This window comes from Alligator mississippiensis, chromosome 16, assembly GCF_030867095.1.
Source record: "Alligator mississippiensis isolate rAllMis1 chromosome 16, rAllMis1, whole genome shotgun sequence".
Lineage (NCBI taxonomy): Eukaryota > Metazoa > Chordata > Crocodylia > Alligatoridae > Alligator > Alligator mississippiensis.
Window position 1 is genome coordinate 6649345 of NC_081839.1, and position 23989 is coordinate 6673333.

Genomic DNA, 23989 nt, shown 5'->3' on the forward strand with positions numbered 1-23989 from the left:
CTTGTCTGCGGTGACAAAACGGTGCTAGCCCGTGTGGTGGTTTGCACTCCGCTTGTGGTCTCCAGGGAGGCGGTGGAGGTGGCAGGTGCTGTGCTCTGTGATGGGGAAGTACTAGGAAGAGGAGCCGTGGTTGTCCCTTGCTGAGCTGTGGTACCAGCTGGGCTTGAGGAAGGACCCAGCGTTGATGTTTCTGGAGCACGTGCAGATGTCACCACGGTTGTGGCGGTTGGAAGTACTGTTGTCGGTGGTGGTGAAGTGCTCGGGCTTGTCTCCATGGTGGTGTGTGGTGTCACAGTGGAGCTGGAGAACATTGCTGTGGTTGGGCCAGTTGTGGGCTCTGGTGCAGTGGGAGATGGGGTTTGAGCAGGAGTTGTCGATTCTGGAAGAGATGTGGAGGTCTCTGTTGCAGTGGACGTGGTGGCAGCTGTGCTCTGTGTTGGGGAAGTACTAGGAAGAGGAGCCGTGGTTGTCCCTTGCTGAGCTGTGGTAACGGCTGGGCTTGAGGCAGGACCAAGCGTGGATGTTTCTGGAGCACGTGCAGATGTCACCAAGGTTGTGGCGGTTGGAAATGCTGTCGCCTGTGGTGGTGAGGTGTCTGGACTTGTCTCCATGGTGGTGTGTGATGTCAAAGTGGAGCTGGAGAACGTGGCTTTAGTTGTCCCGGTTGTGGTCTGTGGTGCAGTGGGAGACGGGGTTTGAGCAGGAGTTGTGGATTGTGGACGAGATGTGGAGGTCTCTGGTGCAGTGGAGGTGGTGGCAGCTGTGCTATGTGTTGGGGAAGTGGTGGGGATGACGGAAGTGGTTGTCATGATGTGTGTAGAAGAACTGGTCGTTGTGGAGGATTGCACAGTGGTTGGGGGTTCTTGGACAATTGCGGAGGTTTGTGCCGTGGAAGGGCTGGGGACGGCTGTACGTGGCAGGACTGAAGTGGAAGAAGGAGGTGTACTTGTCTGCAGTGACAAAGCGGTGCTAGCCCGTGTGGTGGTTGGCAATGCGCTTGTGGCCTCCAGGGAGGCGGTGGAGGTGGCAGGTGTTGTGCTCTGTGAAGGGGAAGTACTCGGAAGAGGAGCCATGGTTGTCCCCTGCTGAGCTGTGGTACCGGCTGGGCTTGAGGAAGGACCCAGCGTGGATCTTTCTGGAGCAAGTGTGGATGTCACCAAGGTTGTGGTGGTTGGAAGTGGTGTCGTCTGTGGTGCTGAAGTGCCTGGACTTGTCTTTATGGTCGTGTGCAGTGTCACAGTGGAGCTGGGGAACGTGGCTGTGGTTGGCCCGGTTCTGGTCTCTGGTGCAGTGGGAGATGAGGTTTGAGCCGGAGCTGTGGATTGTGGAGGAGATGTGGAGGTCTCTGGTGCAGTGGGAGATGGGTTTTGAGCAGGACTTGTGGATTGTGGGCGAGATGTGGAGGTCTCTGGTGCAGTGGAGGTGGTGGCAGCTGTGCTCTGTGTTGGGGAAGTGGTGGGGATGACAAAAGTGGTTGCCATCATTTGTGTAGAAGAGCTGGTCGTTGTGGAGGATGGCACAGTGGTTGGGGATTCTGGGACAGATGCGGAGGTTTGTGCTGTGGAAGGGCTGAGGACGGCTGTACTGTGCAGGGCTGAAGTGGACAAAAAAGCAGGTGTACTTGTCTGCGGTGACAAAGTGGTGCTAGCCCTTGTAGTGGTTTGCACTCCGCTTGTTGTCTCCTGGGAGGCGATGGAGGTGGCAGATGTTGTGCTCTGTGATGGGGAAGTACTAGGAAGAGGAGCCGTAGTTATCCCTTGCTGAGCTCTGGTACCAGCTGGGCTTGAGGCAGGACCCAGCGTGGATGTTTCTGGAGCACGTGCAGATGTCACCAAGGTTGTGGCAGTTGGAAATGCTGTCGTCTGTAGTGGTGAGGTGTCTGGACTTGTCTCCATGGTGGTGTGTGATTTCAAAGTGGAGCTGGAGAACGTGGCTGTAGTTGGCCCGGTTGTGGTCTGTAGTGCAGTGGGAGATGGGGTTTGAGCAGGAGTTGTGGATTGTGGAGGAGATGTGGAGGTCTCTGGTGCAGTGGGAGATGGGGTTTGAGCAGAAGTTGTGGATTGTGGAGGAGATGTGGAGGTCTCTGGTACAGTGGCAGATGGGGTTTTAGCAGGAGTTGTGGATTGTGGAGGAGATGTGGAGGTCTCTGGTGCAGTGGGAGATGGGGTTTGAGCAGGACTTGTGGATAGTGCAGGAGATGTGGAGGTCTCTGGTGCACTGGGAGGTGGGGTTTGAGCATGAGTCGTGGATTGTGGAGGAGATGTGGAGGTCTCCGTTGCAGTGGGAGAAGCGCTGGGGATGGCTGTACTCGGCAGGGCTGAAGTGGAAGAAGAAGCAGGTGTACTAGACTGCAGTGACAGGGTGGTGCTAGCCCGGGTGGTTGTTTCCAGTCCGGTTGTGGTCTGCAGGGAAGGTGGGGAGGTGGCAGTTACTGTGCTCAGTAATGGGGAAGTCCTAGGAAGAGGAGCCGTGGTTGTCCCTTGCTGCACTGTGGTACTGGCTGGCCTGGAGGAAGGACCCGGAGTGGATGTTTCCGGACCACGTGTGGATGTCATCAAGGTGGTGGTGCTTGTAAGTTCTGCTGTCTGTTGAACTGAAGTGCCTGGAGTTGTCTCCATGGTCGTGTGTGGTGTCAAAGTGGAGCTGGATAATGCGGCTGTGGTTGGCCTGTCTGTGGTCTCTGGAACAGTGGGAGATGGGGTTTGAGGAGGACTTGTGGATTGTGGAGGTGATGTGGACGTCTCTGGTGCAGTGGGAGATGGGGTGTGAGCCAGTGTTGTGGATTGTGGAGGTGACGTGGAGGTCTCTGGTGCAGTGGGAGATTCGGTTTGAGCAGAAGTTGTGGATTGTGGATAAGATGTGGAGATCTCTGGTGCAGTGTGAGATGGGGTTGCAGCCGGAGTTGTGGATTGTGGAGGAGATGTGGAGGTCTCTGGTGTAGTGGGAGATGGGGTTTGAGCCGGAATTGTGGATTGTGGAGGTGACGTGGACGTCTCTGGGGCAGTGGATGATGTGGTTTCAGCCGGAGTTGTGGATTGTGCGGGAGATGTGGAGGTCTCTGCTGCAGTGGGAGATGGGGTTTGAGCCGGAGTTGTGGATTGTCGAGGTGATGTGGAGGTCTCTGGGGCAGTGGGAGTCATGGTTTGACCAGGAGTTGTGGATTGTCGAGGTGACGTGGAGGTCTCTGGTGCAGTGGGAGATGAAGTGTGAACAGGAGTTGTGTATTCTGCAGGAAATGTGGAGGTCTCTGGTGCTGTGGGAGATGGGGTGTGAGCCGGAGTTGTGGATGGTGGATGCGATGTGGAGGTCTCTGGTGCAGTGGGAGAATGTGTTTGGGCAGGAGTTCTGGATTGTGGAGAAGATGTGGAGGTCTCTGTTGCAGTGTATGATGTGGTTTCAGCCGGAGTTGTGGATTGTGGAGGAGATGTGGAGGTCTCTGGTGCAGTGGGAGATGGGGTTTGAGCCAGAGTTGTGGATTGTCGAGGTGATGTGGAGGTCTCTGTTGCAGTGGGAGATGGGGTTTTAGCCAGTGTTGTGGATTGTGCAGGAGATGTGGAGATCTCTGGTGCAGTGTGAGATGGGGTTGCAGCCGGAGTTATGGATTGTCGAGGTGATGTGGAGGTCTCTGGTGCAGTGGGAATCATGGTTTGAGCAGGAGTTGTGGATTGTCGAGGTGATGTGGAGGTCCCTCGTGCAGTGGGAGATGGGGTTTGAGCAGGAGTTGTGGATTGTGGAGGAGATGTGGAGGTCTCTGGTGCAGCGGGAGATGTGGTTATAGCCGGAGTTGTGGAGTGTGGAGGAGATGTGGAGATCTCTGGTGCAATGGGAGATGTGGTTTCAGCCGGAGTTGTGGATGGTGGAGGCGGTGTTGAGGTTTCTGGTGCAGTGGGAGATGTGGTTTGAGCAGGAGTTGTGGATTGTGGAGAAGATGTGGAGGTCTCTGTTGCAGTGGGAAATGGGGTTTTAGCCAGTGTTGTGGATTGTGCAGGAGATGTGGAGATCTCTGGTGCAGTTGGAGATGAGGTTTGAGCCGGAGTTATGGATTGTCGAGGTGATGTGGAGGTCTCTGGTGCAGTGGGAGTCATGGTTTGAGCAGGAGTTGTGGATTGTCGAGGTGATGTGGAGGTCCCTCGTGCAGTGGGAGACGGGGTTTGAGCAGGAGTTGTGGATTGTGGAGGAGATGTGGAGGTCTCTGGTGTAGTGGGAGATGGGGTTTGAGCAGGAGTTGTGGATTGTGGAGAAGATGTGGAGGTCTCTGGTGCAGTGGGAGATGGGGTTTGAGCTGGAGTTGTGGATTGTCGAGGTGATGTGGAGGTCTCTGGAGCAGTGGGAGATGGGGTTTGAGCTGGAGTTGTGGATTGTCGAGGTGATGTGGAGGTCTCTGGTGCAGTGGGAGTCATGGTTTGAGCAGGAGTTGTGGATTGTCGAGGTGACGTGGAGGTCTCTGTTGCAGTGGGAGATGTGGTTTCAGCCGGAGTTGTGGATTGTCCAGGAGATGTGGAGGTCTCTTGTGCAGTGGGAGACATGGTTTGAGCCAGAGCTGTGGATGGTGGAGAAGATGTGGAGGTCTCTGTTGCAGTGGGAGATGTGGTTTCAGCCAGAGTTGTGGATGGTGGAGGAGATGTGGAGGTCTCTGGTGCAGTGGGAGATGTGGTTTGAGCAGGAGTTGTGGATTGTGGAGAAGATGTGGAGGTCTCTGTTGCAGTGGATGATGTGGTTTCAGACGGAATTGTGGATTGTGGAGGAGATGTGGATGTCTCTGGTGCAGTGGGAGATGGGTTTTGAGCCAGAGTTGTGGATTGTCGAGGTGACGTGGAGGTCTCTGTTGCAGTGGGGGATGTGGTTTCAGCCAGAGTTGTGGATTGTGGAGATGTTGAGGTCTCCGGTGCAGTGGGAGATTCGGTGTGAGCAGGAGTTGTGGATTGTCGAGGTGACGTGGAGTTCACTGGTGCAGTGGGAGATGGGGTTTGAGCAGGAGTTGTGGATTGTGGACGAGATGTGGAGGTCTCTGGTGCAGTGGGAGATGGGGTTTGAGCCAGAGTTGTGGATGGTGGAGAAGATGTGGAGGTCTCTATTGCAGTGTATGATGTGGTTTCAGCCAGGGTTGTGGATTGTGGAGGAGATGTGGAGGTCTCTGGTGCAGTGGGAGATGGGGTTTGAGCAGGAGTTCTGGATTGTCGAAGTGATGTGGAGGTCTCTGGTGCAGTGGGAGATGGGGTTTGAGCTGGAGTTGTGTATTGTCGAGGTGACGTGGAGGTCTCTGTTGCAGTGGGAGATGTGGTTTCAGCCGGAGTTGTGGATTGTCCAGGAGATGTGGAGGTCTCTCGTGCAGTGGGAGACATGGTTTGAGCCAGAGTTGTGGATGGTGGAGAAGATGTGGAGGTCTCTGTTTCAGTGGGAGATGTGGTTTCAGCCAGAGTTGTGGATTGTGGAGGAGATGTGGAGGTCTCTGGTGCAGTGGGAGATGGGGTTTGAGCAGGAGATGTGGATTGTGGAGGAGATGTGGAGGTCTCTGGTGCAGTGGAGGTTGTGGCAGCTGTGCTATGTGTTGGGGAAGTGGTGGGGATGACAAAAGTGGTTGTCCTCATGTGTGTAGAAGAACTGGTCATTGCGGAGGATGTCACAGTGGTTGGGGGTTCTTGGACAGTTGCGGAGGTTTGTGCCATGGAAGGGCTGGGGACGGCTGTACTTGGCAGGACTGAAGTGGAAGAAGGAGCAGGTGTACTTGTCTGCGGTGACAAAGCGGTGCTAGCCCGTGTGGTGGTTTGCACTCCGCTTGTGGTCTCCAGGGAGGCGGTGGAGGTGGCAGGTGCTGTGCTCTGTGATGGGGAAGTACTAGGAAGAGGAGCCGTGGTTGTCCCTTGCTGAGCTGTGGTACCAGCTGGGCTTGAGGAAGGACCCAGCGTTGATGTTTCTGGAGCACGTGCAGATGTCACCAAGGTTGTGGCGGTTGGAAGTACTGTTGTCGGTGGTGGTGAAGTGCTCGGGCTTGTCTCCATGGTGGTGTGTGGTGTCACAGTGGAGCTCGAGAACATTGCTGTGGTTGGGCCAGTTGTGGGCTCTGGTGCAGTGGGAGATGGGGTTTGAGCAGGAGTTGTCGATTCTGGAAGAGATGTGGAGGTCTCTGTTGCAGTGGACGTGGTGGCAGCTGTGCTCTGTGTTGGGGAAGTACTAGGAAGAGGAGCCGTGGTTGTCCCTTGCTGAGCTGTGGTAACGGCTGGGCTTGAGGCAGGACCAAGCGTGGATGTTTCTGGAGCACGTGCAGATGTCACCAAGGTTGTGGCGGTTGGAAATGCTGTCGCCTGTGGTGGTGAGGTGTCTGGACTTGTCTCCATGGTGGTGTGTGATGTCAAAGTGGAGCTGGAGAATGTGGCTGTAGTTGGCCCGGTTGTGGTCTGTGGTGCAGTGGGAGATGGGGTTTGAGCAGGAGTTGTGGATTGTGGAGGTGATGTGGAGGTCTCTGGTGCAGTGGGAGATGGGGTTTGAGCAGAAGTTGTGGATTGTGGAGGAGATGTGGAGGTCTCTGGTGCAGTGGCAGATGGGGTTTGAGCAGGAGTTGTGGATTGTGGAGGAGATGTGGAGGTCTCTGGTGCAGTGGGAGATGGGGTTTGAGCAGGACTTGTGGATAGTGCAGGAGATGTGGAGGTCTCTGGTGCACTGGGAGGTGGGGTTTGAGCATGAGTCGTGGATTGTGGAGGAGATGTGGAGGTCTCCGTTGCAGTGGGAGAAGCGCTGGGGATGGCTGTACTCGGCAGGGCTGAAGTGGAAGAAGAAGCAGGTGTACTAGACTGCAGTGACAGGGTGGTGCTAGCCCGGGTGGTTGTTTCCAGTCCGGTTGTGGTCTGCAGGGAAGGTGGGGAGGTGGCAGTTACTGTGCTCAGTGATGGGGAAGTCCTAGGAAGAGGAGCCGTGGTTGTTCCTTGCTGCACTGTGGTACTGGCTGGCCTGGAGGAAGGACCTGGAGTGGATGTTTCCGGACCACGTGTGGATGTCATCAAGGTGGTGGTGCTTGTAAGTTCTGCTGTCTGTTGAACTGAAGTGCCTGGAGTTGTCTCCATGGTCGTGTGTGGTGTCAAAGTGGAGCTGGATAATGCGGCTGTGGTTGGCCTGTCTGTGGTCTCTGGAACAGTGGGAGATGGGGTTTGAGGAGGACTTGTGGATTGTGGAGGTGATGTGGAGGTCTCTGGTGCAGTGGGAGATGGGGTGTGAGCCAGTGTTGTGGATTGTGGAGGTGACGTGGAGTTCTCTGGTGCAGTGGGAGATGGGGTTTGAGCAGGACTTGTGGATTGTGGAGAAGATGTGGAGGTCTCTGGTGCAGTGGGAGATGGGGTTTGAGCAGGACTTGTGGACTGTGGGCGAGATGTGGAGGTCTCTGGTGCAGTGGAGGTGGTGGCAGCTGTGCTCTGTGTTGGGGAAGTGGTGGGGATGACAAAAGTGGTTGCCATCATTTGTGTAGAAGAGCTGGTCGTTGTGGAGGATGGCACAGTGGTTGGGGATTCTGGGACAGATGCGGAGGTTTGTGCTGTGGAAGGGCTGAGGACGGCTGTACTGTGCAAGGCTGAAGTGGACAAAAAAGCAGGTGTACTTGTCTGCGGTGACAAAGTGGTGCTAGCCCTTGTAGTGGTTTGCACTCCGCTTGTTGTCTCCTGGGAGGCGATGGAGGTGGCAGATGTTGTGCTCTGTGATGGGGAAGTACTAGGAAGAGGAGCCGTAGTTATCCCTTGCTGAGCTCTGGTACCAGCTGGGCTTGAGGCAGGACCCAGCGTGGATGTTTCTGGAGCACGTGCAGATGTCACCAAGGTTGTGGCAGTTGGAAATGCTGTCGTCTGTAGTGGTGAGGTGTCTGGACTTGTCTCCACGGTGGTGTGTGATGTCAAAGTGGAGCTGGAGAACGTGGCTGTAGTTGGCCCGGTTGTGGTCTGTAGTGCAGTGGGAGATGGGGTTTGAGCAGGAGTTGTGGATTGTGGACTAGATGTGTAGGTCTCTGGTGCAGCGGGAGATGTGGTTTCAGCCGGAGTTGTGGATTGTCGAGGTGACGTGGAGATCTCTGGTGCAATGGGAGATGTGGTTTCAGCCGGAGTTGTGGATGGTGGAGGCGATGTGGAGGTCTCTGTTGCAGTGGGAGACGTGGTTTGAGCAGGAGTTGTGGATTGTGGAGAAGATGTGGAGGTCTCTGTTACAGTGGATGATGTGGTTTCAGCCGGAGTTGTGGATTGTGGAGGAGATGTGGAGGTCTCTGGTGCAGTGGGAGATGGGGTTTGAGCCAGAGTTGTGGATTGTCGAGGTGACGTGGAGGTCTCTGTTGCAGTGGGGGATGTGGTTTCAGCCAGAGTTATGGATTGTGGAGGAGATGTGGAGGTCTCTGGAGCAGTGGGAGATTCGGTGTGAGCAGGAGTTGTGGATTGTCGAGGTGACGTGGAGGTCACTGGTGCAGTGGGAGATGGGGTTTGAGCAGGAGTTGTGGATTGTCGAGGTGACGTGGAGGTCTCTCTTGCAGTGGGAGATGCGGGTTGTGCAGGAGTTGTGGATTGTGGAGGAGATGTGGAGGTCTCTGGTGCAGTGGAGGTGGTGGAAACTGTGCTCTGTGTTGGGGAAGTGGTGGGGATGACAAAACTGGTTGTCATCATGTGTGTAGAAGAACTTGTTGTTCTGGAGGATCGCACAGTGGTTGGGGATTCTGGGAGAGATGCCGAGGTTTGTGCTGTGGAAGGAAGAAGATCCGTGGTTGTTCCTTTCTGCACTGTGGTACTTGCTGGCCTGGAAGAAGGATCCGGAGTGGATGTTTCCGGACCACGTGTGGATGTCATCAAGGTGGTGTTGTTTGGAAGTTCTGTTGTCTGTTGAACTGAAGTGCCTGCAATTGTCTCCATGGTCATGCGTGGTGTCAAAGTGGAGCTGGATAATGTGGCTGTGGTTTGCCCCGTTGTGGTCTCCGGAGGAGATGTGGAGCTCTCTGGTGAAATGGGAGATGTGTTTTCAGCCAGAGTTGTGGATTGTGGAGGAGAAGTTGAGGTCTCCGGTGCAGTGGGAGATGGGGTTTGACCCACAATTGTGGATTGTGGAGGTGATGTGGACATCTCTGGTCCAGTGGGAGATGGGGTTTGAGCAGGACTTGTGGATTGTGGTGGAGATGTGGAGGTCTCTGGTGCAGTGGGAGATGGGGTTTGAACCAGAGTTGTGGATTGTGGAGGTGATGTGGAGGTCTCTGATGCAGTGGGAGATGGGGTTTGAGCCGGAGTTGTGGACTGTGGAGGCGATGTGGAGGTCTCTGGTGCTGTGTGGGATGAGGTGTGGTCAGGAGTTGTGGATTGTGGTGGATATGTGGAGGTCTCTGGTGCAGTGGGAGATAGGGTTTGAGCAGGAGCTGTGGATTGTGGTGGAGATGTGGAGGTCTCTGGTGCAGTGGGAGATGGGGTTTCATCCGGAGTTGTGGATTTTGGAGGAGATGTGGAGGTCTCTGGTGCAGTGGGAGATGGCGTTTGAGCAGGAGTTGTGGATTGTGGAGCAGATGTGGCGGTCTCTGGTGCAGTGGGAGATGGCGTTTGAGCAGGAGTTGTGGATTGTGGAGGAGATGTGGAGGTCTCTGGTGCAGTGGGAGATGGCGTTTGAGCAGGAGTTGTGGATTGTGGAGGTGATGTGGACGTCTCTGGTGCAGTGGGAGATGTGGTTTCAGCCAGAGTTGTGGATTGTGGAGGAGATGTGGAGGTCCTTGGTGCAGTGGGAGATGGCGTTTGAGCAGGAGTTGTGGATTGTGGAGGAGATGTGGAGGTCTCTGGTGCAGTGGGAGATGGGGTGTGGTCAGGAGTTGTGGATTGTGGAGGTGATGTGGAGGTCTCTGGTGCAGTGGGAGATGGCATTTGAGCAGGAGTTGTGGACTGTGGAGGCGATGTGGAGGTCTCTGGTTCAGTGGGAAAAGGGGTTTGAGTATGAGTTGTGGATTGTGGAGGAGAAGTGGATGTTTCTGCTGCAGTAGAGATTGTGGCAGCTGTAGTCTCTGATAGGGAAGTTGTTGAGATGGGAGGAGTGGTTGTCATCAGGTTAATGGGAGAACTGGTTCTCGCGGAAGATGTCACAGGAGTTGGGGTTTGTTGCAGAGGGGTTGAGGTTTGTGTCACAGAAGAGCTGGGGGCAGCCGTACTTGGTAGGCCTGAAGTGGGAGAAGGAGCAGGTGTACTCGTCTGCAGCGAGAGAGTGGTGCTAGCCCGGGTGGTTGTTTGGAGTCCAGTTGTGGTCTGCAGGGAAGCTGTGGAGCTGGCAGGTGGTGTGCTCAGTGATGGGGAAGTGCTCGAAAGCGGAGCTGTGCTTGTCCCCTGCTGAGCTGTGCTTCCAGATGGGCTTGAGGAAGGACCCAGCATCAGTGTTTGCGGACCAAGTGTGGATGTCACCAAGGTTGTGGTGGTATGAAGTACTGTTGTCTGTGGTGATGATGTGCCTTGTGTTGTCTTCATGGTAGGAGTTGAGCTGGCTAACGTGGCTGTTGTTGGCCCAATCGTGGTGCCTGCAGTCATGAAAGATGTTGTTTGTACAGCAGTTGTTGGTTGTGGAGCAGACGTGGAGGTCTGTGCTGCAGTAGAGGTGGTGTTAGCAGTGGTCTGTGATAGGGAAGCGGTGGGCACGGTAAGCGTGGTTGTCATCAGGTACGTAGAAGAACTGCCCGTTGTGGAGGAAGTCACAGGGGTTGGGGTTTCTTGCACAGGTGTTGAGGTTTGTGTCAGAGAAGAGCTGGGGGCAGCTGTACTTTGTGGGACTGACGTCGCAGGAGGAGCAGACGTACTCGCCTGCGGTGGCAGAGTGGTGGTAGACCCTGTGGTCATTTGTGCTGTGGTTGTCGTCTGCAGGGAAGCTGCGGAGGCAGAAAGAAAAATTCATTATGTTACTGGACAGTGAGAATCAGTGACTTAATCATGACTTTTGACTTCATGGCCCCTTCAGATCTGTCTGATCCCTGCTGATCTCTCTTGACTGTTCTTCATCTTCCACTGATCTGTTTGTACTTTCTACAGAATTTCTTCTGTCTGTCACCTACTTGACAATGTTTCTTATATCCTGTTTTCATTTACATATGTAATTTGCACAGACATTTGTTCCACCAGCTCTGTAGCTTAAGCTGTGCTAAAATCAGGATCAGGGCCCCACTGTAGTTGGTTCCTTACACATAGATTAATGTGGATCTAGTGCCATGCTTACGCCTTGCTTATGCTTAATAAAGTGAAGTTTCTTGTCCCTATAATTCTGTGTTGGGGACAAGGCATCAATTCGGTTTCACCTAAGTCTTCCAAATGGCCTTGAAGAGATACTAACACTTTGTATTGCCATGAGGATGATCTTATCCACAACACTTCTGTGTTATGGAGGACAAGTAGAAACGGTTTCTGGAGTCACAAGCACCTGTTCTTTGTCCAGCTCCCTCCCCTGCGTGGCCCTCTCCCTCCTACGTAGTGATATAATTACCCTCACTAGAAAAATGTGACATTTACAGGGGATAATTGCGTCTCGCACCTCCCTCTTGCTGCATGAATGCTTCATCTCATCTTCCTCCCTTTTGTTGTGTATTCAGTGAGTTTGCTTAAATCAACAGAGGGGACTTCCCTTCCTTATGTCACTGAAACTTCTGCTCCACTGCACCTATGTTCTCCAAGGGGTGACTCTTAACAGGCATGCCATTGTCATAAAGGGCATCCAATAAGTGCTGCTATTGTGAATTCAGAAGCAGGTACGTGGGCATCTACTTAGATAAAAATTTGCGTTATCTGCTGCAGGTTACAAAAGCACCCTTTTAAGGCAAGAATTAGAAAGTCAGTTATATAGTTCGTGTTTAAAATTAAGCATCTTCTTATCTTATTTGTTGGGTGTCTATGATTCAGTGGATTGAGACCAGAATATTTGAAAGTGCAAGATCAAACTTTTATAGCCGCTGTCTTCTTGTACATAAATAACCAATACACATCAATAGCTAAACTAAAGGTCCAAAAACAGTGTTTACCTACTACTGAGTCGTCATGCCTTGTACCTGAGTAACTAGAGTAGTTCATAAGAGTTAACTCTAATTAAGTCAGTTGTTAGCATTTCCAGCTAATTTGTAAGGTAACTGTGGTACCAAGAGAAAATCACTGGAGGAACCATTGCATTTGTGCAACTTAGCAGGTAGTAAGCTTCAAACAACCAAAATTAAGCAACGTAAGAAGGCTCCTAGTCAGCAAAACACCCCTCTCTCTCATAAGAACAACTTAAACCTGTTGAAAGTTTTGCACACTAATTTTTCAAAATATTTTTCAATAAAATTAGTTGTGGAAAAGTAATAGCTTATGAAAAATTACTTTTCTTTTAGTGAAAAAGAACATATTCAGCCAAAAAACCTAAATGTTTTGTGAATGTATATGAGTGGGTGTATAAAATAGAACTATATATTAGATATAATTTAATATAGTAATACATTACTATAATAATATAGTATATATACATTACTATATTAATACATTATATATATATATATATATACACACACACACACACACACACACGTGTGTGTGTGTATATATGTATGTGTGTGTGTGTGTGTATATATGTGTGTGTATATATACACACAGAGGCACAACATTTCTATTTTATATATATATAGAAATGTTGTGCCTCTGTGGGAATGATCTTGAGCCAAGATAATCTGGTGCATTAGACCCACATTCAGTTGAAAGCCAGAACAAGTCAAAACATGCTTATTTTCCTCAGAAGAATTTTTTACCATTAAACATTTTTCTACAAAACTTGTTTTAATTACTTTTTTCCCCCCCAAAATTTCCAATATTCCAACCCAACTCCAGTAGAATTCCATATAACTTTATTTTGAGGAGGTAAATCCACCTTCTTTTAGCCCTCCCTTCTTTGCTTAGCGAGGCAAAAGAGGAAGTAGAAGAAGCAAGTGTGTATGGAATAAAACCTTTACTTTTCCTCTTTATTTGTTCAAAGTATGAAAATGGTCTAATGTTATTTTGTGTCATTTTCTGTCACTTAAAGAAACATAAAAATGTGAAAAAGGATAATATATTGGTATTTTTTGGGGGGAGGGGAGGGATTTCAAGACTGAGAAAAAGCCCAACTTCTCTCAGATGTTTACTCTCACTTTTATTCCACCGGAAACTTTTGGAGGTAAAGAGGGAATGTTAAAAATGAGAGGATAGAACTTTTTCATTGTTCTTAAATTATCCCTTTTCACTTTTTTAATGTTCTCTTCAAGTGCGAGAGAAATTTTAAGAATGGCCTTAATTTTTTAAATTTTTTTTAAAGAATAAAATGCAAGGTGCATAAAACTGGTCATAACCTAAATCAAGTTCAGCCTCAGTTTTTTCGGTTGCTCAGTGTTGCCAGCAAGCTGACAAATCTATTATTCACCCGTCTCAGAACTCATTAAACCACAATAGCCCTACCTGTTTGTCACCTGAAAAGAATGAGACCAAAATGTCCAAACAGATCTCGATCAGCTGTTCCTGAGGAGGAGTCCCTTCCATTAATAACCCCTTGAAACCTTTTGCCCATCACAATTCATTCACATTCCCATGAGCTGAGTCACTTAAGAAGATTATTTCCTTGTTGAACATACTGGTGTGTTTATATAATCAACCAGGACCATCTAGGTTACAACTGACCTTGTGGTTCAACAAACATCATTGCAGATTAGGCCGGGGGGGAACCAAAAAAAGGGTATTATATGAAGACAGCATTAAAAGGAAGGCACTACATCCACAGGTTGAAGGAGAGTTCCTGGATTTTATTCCTTATGATGCCATTACATTTTGTGTTGCTTTAGAAAAATCTTACCGATGTTGGGTCTTAACATGGCATTCCCCACTGTAGCCTAAGCACCCTAACAATCTTTCACACATTTATCCTTGCAATATCCCAGATGGGGTGCTGAAATGCAGAGATGAAGTGTTTTGTCTAAGGGCGTCTGTGCATTATACTTGGATGGGATTCTAAACTCTTTATGGTAGAGCTGCGTCTTATTCTGTATGCTTGAAAAGGGCCAAGATGCTTCAAGGGCTTTGGGCGCTGACAGAAGTGACATTTTGTCATGCAATCGGCCACTGAAAGCACTCTACAGCTGTGCACTTGCAGAAGTACACGACTGCAGAGTCCTTTGCAAAGTGCCAAATTGCTTGACAAAGGAAGCCTCATTACATGGGCGTCCAGATGAAGATGCTCCAAAGTGGAGCACCTTCATTAACTTCTCTTAGGGTGTTGTACATGTGAGGGTGGTTTAGTTCCCCTAAATTGAACAGGTGGGTTTTTAATTTTGTGTGTTTTGAATTGTGATCCACCATTTCAATGTAGGGGCTTCCATCACAGTGATGGAACAGGGACGGCCCACCATCAGCTCACCCTCCCTAACCTGCTGTGCGCAGGCTTTGCTGGGGGGAAAAAAAATAGCAGTGAGGAGCCCACTCTTTTTTTTCCAGCGTGAGTCTGCCCACCTTTCCTGCAGCCGGGGAGCGAGCTGCCAGCAGCCCCTGAACTGTGGAGGGGCCTGGTGCTTCCCTCCACAGTGGTGGCACCACCCCGTGGGGCTGCCCAGGCAGGCTGCTAGGTGGGTGGGTGCTGCCCTAGCTCACAGACAGGCAGCATCCAGCCCAATCTAACAGTGCATGGGGCACTGAAAACCAGAGCATGTGCAGGGAATCTCAGGGTTGGTGGGCTTCCAGTGCCCTGTGCACCATCCCAGCCCCTTCTCTGGTTGCCTGGGACTGCTCGGGAACAGGATGGCTTGCCCCTGGGGCAGTGCGGGAAGGTGGCAGGAGGGCAGCTGGGTGTGCTGGTGGCTGGAGAAGGCAGCAGGGATGGAGTGATGGATGGAGGGAGGGATGGATGGAGTGCTGGAAGCCCACCAGCCCCAAGTTTCTGTGAGCCCACCCGGATTTCCAGCTCCCAATGCACCATTCCACCTTCTCCAGCCACCAGCCATGCATGATTGTTTTATTCTCAACAGGACAATTTGTCCTGTTCAAACTAAGATACATTTGAGGTGATCTAAATTGTCATGCTCAAATTTTTACACACACAAAAAAAAACATGCACGTATACACTTGTGTCCACTTCCAAGCCTGCCACAGAGCATGCAGGGGCCCCCCAGCTCAGTGACTGGTGCCTCCTGGATCTGCGGAGACACCTGGGGTCCCACCGCAGCTGATTGCTGAGCCGGGGGGGGGTCCCCATGCACTCGGAAGTGGACTGGAAGTAGTTACAGTCCACTTCTCAGTCCACTGCCAAGCACACGGCGCGGGGTGGGGGCACACTCCTGTGGGATGCTGCATTCACCACACCATCTCAGCATTCATGCGCCACGCCTGGTACCTTGAGGTATGTAGAAAAAACATTTAAAGCTATGTCTATGCCTGAATCACTGATTCTCCAAATCAGCATTGAATCTTCAGATTCGGATTCAGCCGAATCAAATTGGGACAGTGATCCAAATCAACTAATCAAATTGCTGTCCCCAATTTGGGCAGAAGCCAAATTGAAGATGACCGGCTTCACACACCCCTGGTATATGGCCCCACCATCACGTGTATACATGCCCATAGTGTGCACCCAGATCAGGGCTGGGCTGAAGCAGCCCAGCCCTGTCCTCAGTGCTATCTTCAGGATGGGAGGTGGGGAAGAGAGGGGAGAGAGTCCTATCTGGGGTTTGGCCAGCCTGTGCTGGAGGATGAGTGGGTGGATTGGAGCCCCCCTTTCCCCCCCCCCAAGGTAGAGGGGCTCCAATCCAGTGGTCCTCTCCACTCGGGCACAGGCTAGGCAAACTCCAGAACAAACCTCTATCCCATGGCTTCTCCTCCTCCCATCCTGAGGCAGGACCAGAGCTAGAAGGCAGGTGGGAGGCTAAAGCAGAGAGCCTGAAGATGCAGCCTCTCTTGCTGGATTAGCTACAAAGTGGAGCTCAATCCCACACCTTACCAACCCAACAGTGAACATCTGTTGGGTTGGGTGGGTTGGTCTAACTCATGGCACTTTTTGTAACGCACCACGAGTTCAACTATGGATCTCCATGTCTGTCATCACCCTAAGAATAACACAGGCAGCAACAATAATAATGGTTTAAATAATAAACCATAAAAGATTTAAATAGCAATAATAGGGAACAAGATGCAAGTCTCAGGTATGTAAGTAGCAAGCGTTCTTTTTGCTTAATAATATGAGCTATTAGGAGAAAAATACTTTGCAATTTATAGCAAAGTTAAGCATCAAGTCTGACCAGTTCTATGTTAAAGGGCTTTTTTTCATCCCTGGGACAAGCTCAGTTCTCTGCTATGTTTTTTGAAATATTGCATCAAGGCATAGGGAAACTGTCAACTGAGTACAAGATAACTAAATACTCCCACCATACATGCTCCAACAACTGTTCGTTCCCCTTGTACTAAGGGAGAAACTGAAAAAGGAATTCGATAGATTAGATAGATTAGTTAACATGGATATAATAGAAGAAATAGAACAACCAACTGCTTGAGTTCATTCTCTGGTCATCAAAAAAAAAGATGGATCCCTGAGGTTGTGTCTGGATCCTAAGCACCTGAATAGATCAATCAAAAGGGAGCATTTTCCCATTCCCACAGGGGAAGAGGTTTTTGGTGAGATGGCAGAAGCTAAATATTTCTCCATTTTGAGTGTCTCTTCTGGGTTTTGGCAAGTTCCTCTAGAAAAGAATAGCACTAGATTATGTACCTTCAATAAGTCCTTTGGAAGGTGTTGCTTTTGTAGACTTTCTTTTGGACTGTGTTCTGCATCTGAAGTATTTCACAGAAAGGAGCAACACATTTTTTAAGATCTTGATGGAACTGTGGTTTAGGTTGATGCTGTATTAGTCTGAGGAAATACCGTGGAAGAACATGACTTGAGGCTAAGAAAGGCCCTAGAAAGAGCTTGCAGAGCAGGTTTGAAACTGAAAAAACAAACTTGCAAATTCAGGATTGAAGAAATAACATCAGGAACAAACGCTCTCTGAGAAAGGGGTGCAAATTGATCCTGCAAGGGTTAAAGCCATTACAAACATGCCACCCCCCTATAGATCATAGAGTCATAGAAAGTTAGGGTTGGAAGGGACTGCAGGAGGTCACATCTAGTCCACTCCCCTGCAAGAACATCCCCAACTAGATCATCCCAGCCAAAGCTTTGTCTAGCCAGGGTTTGAAAACCTCTAAGGATGGAGCTTCCACCACCTCTCTCGGTAACCTGTCCCCGTGTTTTACTACCCTCCTAGTGAGAAAATCCTTCCTAATATCTAACCAAAACTTCCCTTGCTACAACTTGAGACTGTTGTTCCTTGTTCTGTCATCTGCCACCACTGAAAACAGTCCAGCTTTATCCTCTTTCAGACCCCCCTTCAGGTATTTGAAGGCTGCTATTTAGGCCCCTCTCAGTCTCCTCTTCTATAAACTAAATAAGCCCAGTTCCCTTAGTCTTTCTTCATAAACTATGTCCCACAGCCCCCTCACCATTTTTGTCACCTTCCGCTGTACTCTTTCCAATTTGTCCACATCCTTTCTGAAGTGGGGGGCCCAAAACTGGACACAGTGCTCCAGATGTGGCCTCACCAGCACTGAATAGAGGAGAATAATCACTTCCCTTGACCTACTGGCTAGGGCTGTGCAAGGCTTCAGATAGAGCTTCAGATCTGGAGAAGCTTTGGACGCTTCAGGGTCCAAAGCAGCACATCTGGGTTGAACTGCTGGCCTCATTAGGCTTCCTGAAGCGGTTCAGAGCTCCTGAAGAGCCTTGGAGCTGCCTTGGAGATCCAGCCATAGAGTATAATGGGGAAACAATAAAATATCTATAACTTTGTTGTTTTTTCATAGTTTCATAGTTGGTCGGGTCGGAAGGGACCTGAGTAGATCATCAAGTCCAACCCCCTGCCATGGCAGGAAACAGTACTGGGGTCAAACGACCCCAGCACGGTGTTCATCTAGCCTCTTCTTAAAGACCCCCAGGGCAGGAGCCAGCACCACTTCTCTTGGAAGTTGGTTCCAGGTCCTAACCTCCCTGGCAGTGAAGTAGCGCCTCCTGATGTCTCGTCTGAATCTACCCTCCGCCAGCTTGTGACCTTTATTTCTAGTCACTCCTGGTAGTGCTCAGGGGAACAGGGACTTCCCCAATGCCTGCTGGCCCCCTCTGACTAGTTTGTAACAGGCCACTAGATCCCCCCTCAACCTTCTCCTGTGGAGGCTGAACTGGTTCAGGTCCCTCAGCCTCTCCTTGCAGGGCCTACCCTGCTGCCCCCTGACCATGTGAGTGGCCCTCCTCTGGACCCTCTCCATGCTGTCCACATCCCTCCTGAAGTGCAGCACTCAGAACTGGACTCAGTACCCCAACTGTGGCCTGACCAGCGTGGCATAGAGGGGGAGGATCACCACCTTGGACCTGCTTGAGATGCATCTGCAAATTTGCTTAATTTGCATGAAATTTTCAGGGGTGGTAGACTCTACAGAGAGGATGAAGCCTGCCAAGCTTCAAGAAGATCGGTGCATGGGGTTTGGGGGGAACAGCACCCCAAATTCTTGAAAGCAAAACTCCTGTCACATCTATGTGTTACAATACAGGGGGGTCACAACTGCAGGAGTGGTAGCTCTTACTCAACCTTTTTTTGTACCAGGACCCATTTATAAACATTGATGGCCAGTCCCTCACTCCCGACCTGCTGTCCCCCACCCTCCAATGTGTGGGGCATGGGGGACCCATGCAGCCCCTTGCAGGCTGGAACTCTGCCAGCCTGCAAGGGAGAAAGTTTCCCGTGTTTTTCACCTTTAAAGGAGAATCCATTTGTGAAGTTTGTTTGCAACCCTTTCATATACTCTTGTGACCCACTTTTGGGTCGCAACCCATGGGTTGAGAAATGCTGATCTAGACATACAGTACACACCAGGAAAACATCTATTTATTGCAGGTATGCTGTCCAGAGCATATGATGCAACAGAAAAAGACAAGACTCCCACACTCGGACATAGTGCATATTAATGGGCACATCTATACATCGCCCTACATTGCCATATGGCGTGCTATAGCAAGGTAGCGATCACATGGGTTTACAGGCGATTGGCAGCTATGTTGCTGTAGCAGCACACTCCCCTATTTTAGCACACCTATTTTACATTTGCCCCCAGATTGCAGGAGGGAACTGAGGCAAGGCACTGCTGTCTGAAATCTAACTGTACACCACACAGTGCAGTATGAGCAGTTACTGTGTTGTACTTAAGTACTTTCAAAAGGAAGTACTAAAATACAGCGCCATAGCCATGTCACCATATAGCGACATGCAGAGGCATCCAATCTAAGTAAGAGTGATTCCTGGCAGATAAAATGTGGGCACTAATTGCAGCAGCTCAGGATGCCACATTGCAAAATGTGATAACAGCTATTTGTGCCGAATGGCCTGGAAAACATATACCTAGCCCCTACTCTCAGTACGGGATGGCATTTTGTTCAAAGGCTCATGACTTCTTGTTGCAGCAGTGCTAAAGAAAGACATGTTAAACAGAATACATGACAAGCAAGACTAGAATAGAGACCTGTTAAAATGTGCTTTAACTATAGTTTGAACTAAACTGCCAATGTTAGTATTATATGGGGATATGTTACATGTAAAGGGGGAAGACTTGTGCATACCATTAAGAGTGTTATGTATAAGGTGTCAGGTACGCAGGTTGTAGCCGTATTGGTCTAGCGGCACAAGCAATCAGGACTGGTGATAGAGGTGATCTCTTTTATTAGGCCAACTAGATTTTTGCAAAAAAAAATCTTTAATTGCAAACTTTGGGGCACAAACAGCCTTCATCAATCATAGGAGAAAAGATCATAAAAGTTCTCTGAGCCTAATCGACATATAAAATGAACTGTTCCAAAGAGGAGATTTTACCACATGTTCAACTCTCCAATGAAATATGAACTTTCGTTTCTACCCAGGAGAGCTTATACGCTGATGCCTAATGAAGGGGTGTTTGGGCCTGAAAGCTTACAATTAAAGATATGGTTTTTTGCAAAATCTGCTTGGTCTAATAGGAGATGTTTAAGGTGTTACATTTGCCCCCAGATTGCAGGAGGGAACTGCTCTCTGAAAAAGCACGCTTTATCCTTCTGTAAGCTTAACTGCTTGGTCTTTTAAGAACAACACATGGTTCCTGTGGGTTTGAGTGGGAACCCTGCTTCCCACCTTGAACTGGTGAGGTGTTAAGCAAGCCCTGCCTTTGATGGAAGAATGCAGAAGACATTTGGCAAGGGGAACCTCAATGATTTCCCTTTCCCCTGTGGGTGTGATCTGTCCTGGCGTAGATGCCACATCACCAGACACACCCTTGTGAATGTGGTATGCAGTTATATGCACATTCCAGTTCACTGCACCTTTGATCCTATTGAAGATCACCTTTCATCCACCCATGATGACGATTGTTCTTGACATACTAGGTGAGAGTCTGATCCCATTTACACCTGTTAATATTTAGACTAACATGAGTGATTTCAGCAGGTTATTCTGGGTTTCCACCAATGGAAGTATCTGGAGCTTTAGTCTTACAGTAGAAAATACGGTAGGATCTTTTACATGCAAACAAACCTCTAGTTCAATACAAGATACTTTTATAAAGACCTACAATGTCGTAGGTATAAATCTTCCTTGGTCTGTTTATATAACTTCCAAGTTAGGAATTTATGTTGAAAGGAAATTGGTTTTACAGCAAAATAGAGAAGTTAGATCCTCACGCCCCACTGTATTTTAGTGGGATTTAACCCCTTTGAAACCCCAACTATAAGCCTGAAGCAGAAGAAAAAGCCAGAGGCTAGTCCTCAAAGCCTAAAACTCCTGTTGCTGAGTCTATACTCCATGTTCACCGCCTTCAAACAAGGGGTGGTTAAGCTCTCACTGTTGTCAATCTAACAGCACATCACCACTGTACAAGCTCAAACCTTTTAAATGATCTACCAAGGATAAAAATGAGGTTGCCAAAAAAGACTGGACATAAAGCACATGGGATGTTATCTTCAAATGTTCCTAGATGACTTAAGCTGCCTATACACATGCGTGTTCATGGTCTGATTAAAACGCTGCAGTGTCCCCACAGCGTCGCTTGTGTTAAGCCCCCATGCATTTTAAAATGGCCACGGGACACTTTATCTAAACTTCATTGGATGAGGTTTAGATAAAGCATCCCGCAGCCATTTTTAAATGTGCAGGGGGGTTAATACATGTGACCTTGAGGTGTTTATTAGAGCAGCCGTCCAGGAACAGCCCTAGTTAAAACTCACCTCCCCTCTACCTCTGGGCACATGTATAGGCAGCTTTGGGGGCCAAAGTCTCATTTTCAAAATTAAGTTGAGTACTTTGCAGTCTGAAATTACTTTGGAAAATGAGATTTAAATGTTTCTTGAGACTCCAAATCCAGTAGGTGCCTAAATACCTTTAAAAATATGGCCCTTAAGTACTTAAAAACCTAATTACCATTGACTGAAGAGCATATTTCAAGTGAGTTAGGCACTTAAGAGCCTTGGGATCCTAAGTCAAGTTGGTGCCTTTGAAAATATTACTTTTACCAACGGTCAAAAATGTGTAAGCAGAGGTAAAAACTGAGGAGCTCTGCAACCTTGGGGGGGAGCATGCATGGGGCAGAGGCTGCTGCTGTTTTTGTACCCCCTTATGTCGACACCCAGAGCTAGCACCCCATTGCCCTTCCTTAGTTCTGCTACTGGTGTAAGCAAAGATCAATTTTTAATACCTCCAACAAATGAAATATTTCTCTCCTGGCAATTTTATTGAGAAATGTATGCTATATTTAAAATTGTTAAGATTTACCAAGAAAAATCATCTTGTAAAGGAATCTTTTAATACTACCTTTTCCCTTTTCTTTGTCCTTAATAAAATATAAGAGAATTCCAGTTACATATTATTACTGAGTCGTATGGTAACAAGGCAATATACAGAGCAGTCATGCGACTTGCTAAATTAAATTCAATTAATTTAGTTCAACATGAAATAAAGTTTGGGGGGTTTTCAAAATAACTTCCTTAAAAAGTGTGGCGAAGAGACAATATATTTTCCTCTCCTCCTCATTACCTGTCTTTAATATCTAATGAAAAGTTAATTTAATTAGGATGCTGTAGAATATGACAAGTTGATGAGGCCCATTAGGAAAAACCTGAGGCCAATTCATTTTTTTCACTTTTATTCTGGGGTAAATTGAAAGTAGCATCTTCAAACAGAGTAGTTATCCCTGGATTTACTCTGATGTGAAACAAAATGTGGTCCTTTTTTGTAGTTTTTGGCAATAATAATTTCTTTTTCTTTTAAAGTAAGCCTTTAAATATATATAGCCACATTCTTTCCCTCCTCAAAATACTAAGTAAATAAATCTTACCTGAAAGATAGCACAGTGCCAGGATTATGCATATATTCTGCAGGTTATGTCGAGGTAAATTTATTGTCCAGTCCATCTTTGTTTTTATGAAATAATAATCTTGCAATCTTAGTCCACAATTTGCTTTCTTATACGCTGACTTCTTGATGATAGAGATTAACTTGAACCAGCAAGGGAAGAGGATGACTCCAGCACCCAAGATAAAGTGTACTGAGACTAAAGTGCCTCACACAATGCCACTACTTTTGTTCGTGGTTTGGGAGATGACACACCTAGCTACACCTTACACTACAGGATTTTTAAAATTAGAATACTGTCCTTTCCTTGCAGGTGAGGTAAATAAGCAACATCTACCTGGAAAAGGTCAATCTGCATTACTCTGTGCATTCGGCTATGCACAATAGTGATTAACCAACACCCCCGGGGAGGGTACAATCACACAGTCTTGTAACTAAGGCTAGGAACAGACATTGCATTCGTCCCTGGACAAGATGAGCCTGTGTTCATCCTGGAGCACCTATATCATGAGATTGGCATCATGAGATTTCTAATCAGGATTTAGTGAGTGGCTGAATGCACTGCCATTTTTCTGCCATCAATTCAATGATGCAAGCTCGGGATAACTGTTCAGACACACTTTGCAATATCTCGGGATAAACTGTTAATACTTCTTGTTCCATAAATCTTTTTAGGATTTATCTTAGACATGGATGTCTGAATGATTGCACTTCGTCTCAGGATTTCTTCTTTTTGTGTCTCTCTTTCTCCACCGCATTTGATCATTTTGTTATGCATGCTTGTGCTCGTTTCTTGTACTTTGAGAGCTCTTTCATTGCACTTGTGCCTTCGAGCAGCGAGCATTGCAGCAGGTGTTGCATAGTCTGAGACCATCTCAGGATAGAATGGTATATTCCGGGACAAATGTAACATCTGTTTATAACCTGAGAGAGACAAATCTCTAGTTGTCAAGTTTTGTGAAAAATTAGGTTTGAACAATATCGTTATTTTAAGGATTCATAAAAAAATTTGTGTGCTTTTAGGGATATTATTATAGAAAATAATAATGTATGTGCACTAAGCAGGTGCTTAACTTTAAGTCTGTGGGGTAGTTTGATTAATTCCTGTGTTTGCAAGTTTACCTAGATGAGAGCCACAATGAAAATATTGTGTATTGAGGAATGAAAAATAAATATGCATCATTAGAAAAATAGTTTAACCTTTCATTGCTGAACTCCCCCTTCTCAATTTGAGGGTCCTTTATGCAGTGACCACCTGATTTTAGCTTGCAAGCCATTGGTCACATTCCCTCTCATAATGACAGTGGTACAACAATACGGTCTTCTGCCCACCAGCCCCTCTCCTCCCCCAGTATAACTGCGATAATATGGGAATATTCCTACTGTCTGACTTTTGGGGTTATTTTCTAGCGATGAATGAGACATTGCTTGTAAGGGATTAGGAGCAAGTGGAATGAAAAGCAGGGAACAACCAGGATAATGCAGGCATGACTCTATTGTAAGAATGAGAAAAAGGCAGAAGTTAACAAGAAGGTGTGGAGATAAGGGAGAAAAGTGAATGTGCAGCAGTCGGAGGAATGAATGAATGAA

General features: G+C 48.3%; 2 protein-coding genes across 2 annotated transcripts in view; one reads left to right on the forward strand and one right to left on the reverse strand.

Annotated features, from left to right (window-relative positions):
* The window catches only part of LOC102569169 (uncharacterized), a 233301-nt gene that overhangs the window by 120225 nt on the left and 89087 nt on the right, over positions 1–23989 (forward strand). The gene's annotated exons all lie outside the window — the stretch shown is intronic.
* The window catches only part of LOC132246597 (mucin-19-like), a gene marked incomplete at its 3' end in the record, with an annotated part of 34277 nt that continues 10308 nt past the window's right edge, over positions 21–23989 (reverse strand). The window contains exon 3 of the mRNA XM_059719919.1: positions 21–10843. Coding sequence (XP_059575902.1) covers positions 21–10843 — 10823 coding nt within the window. The remainder of the gene's footprint in view (positions 10844–23989) is intronic.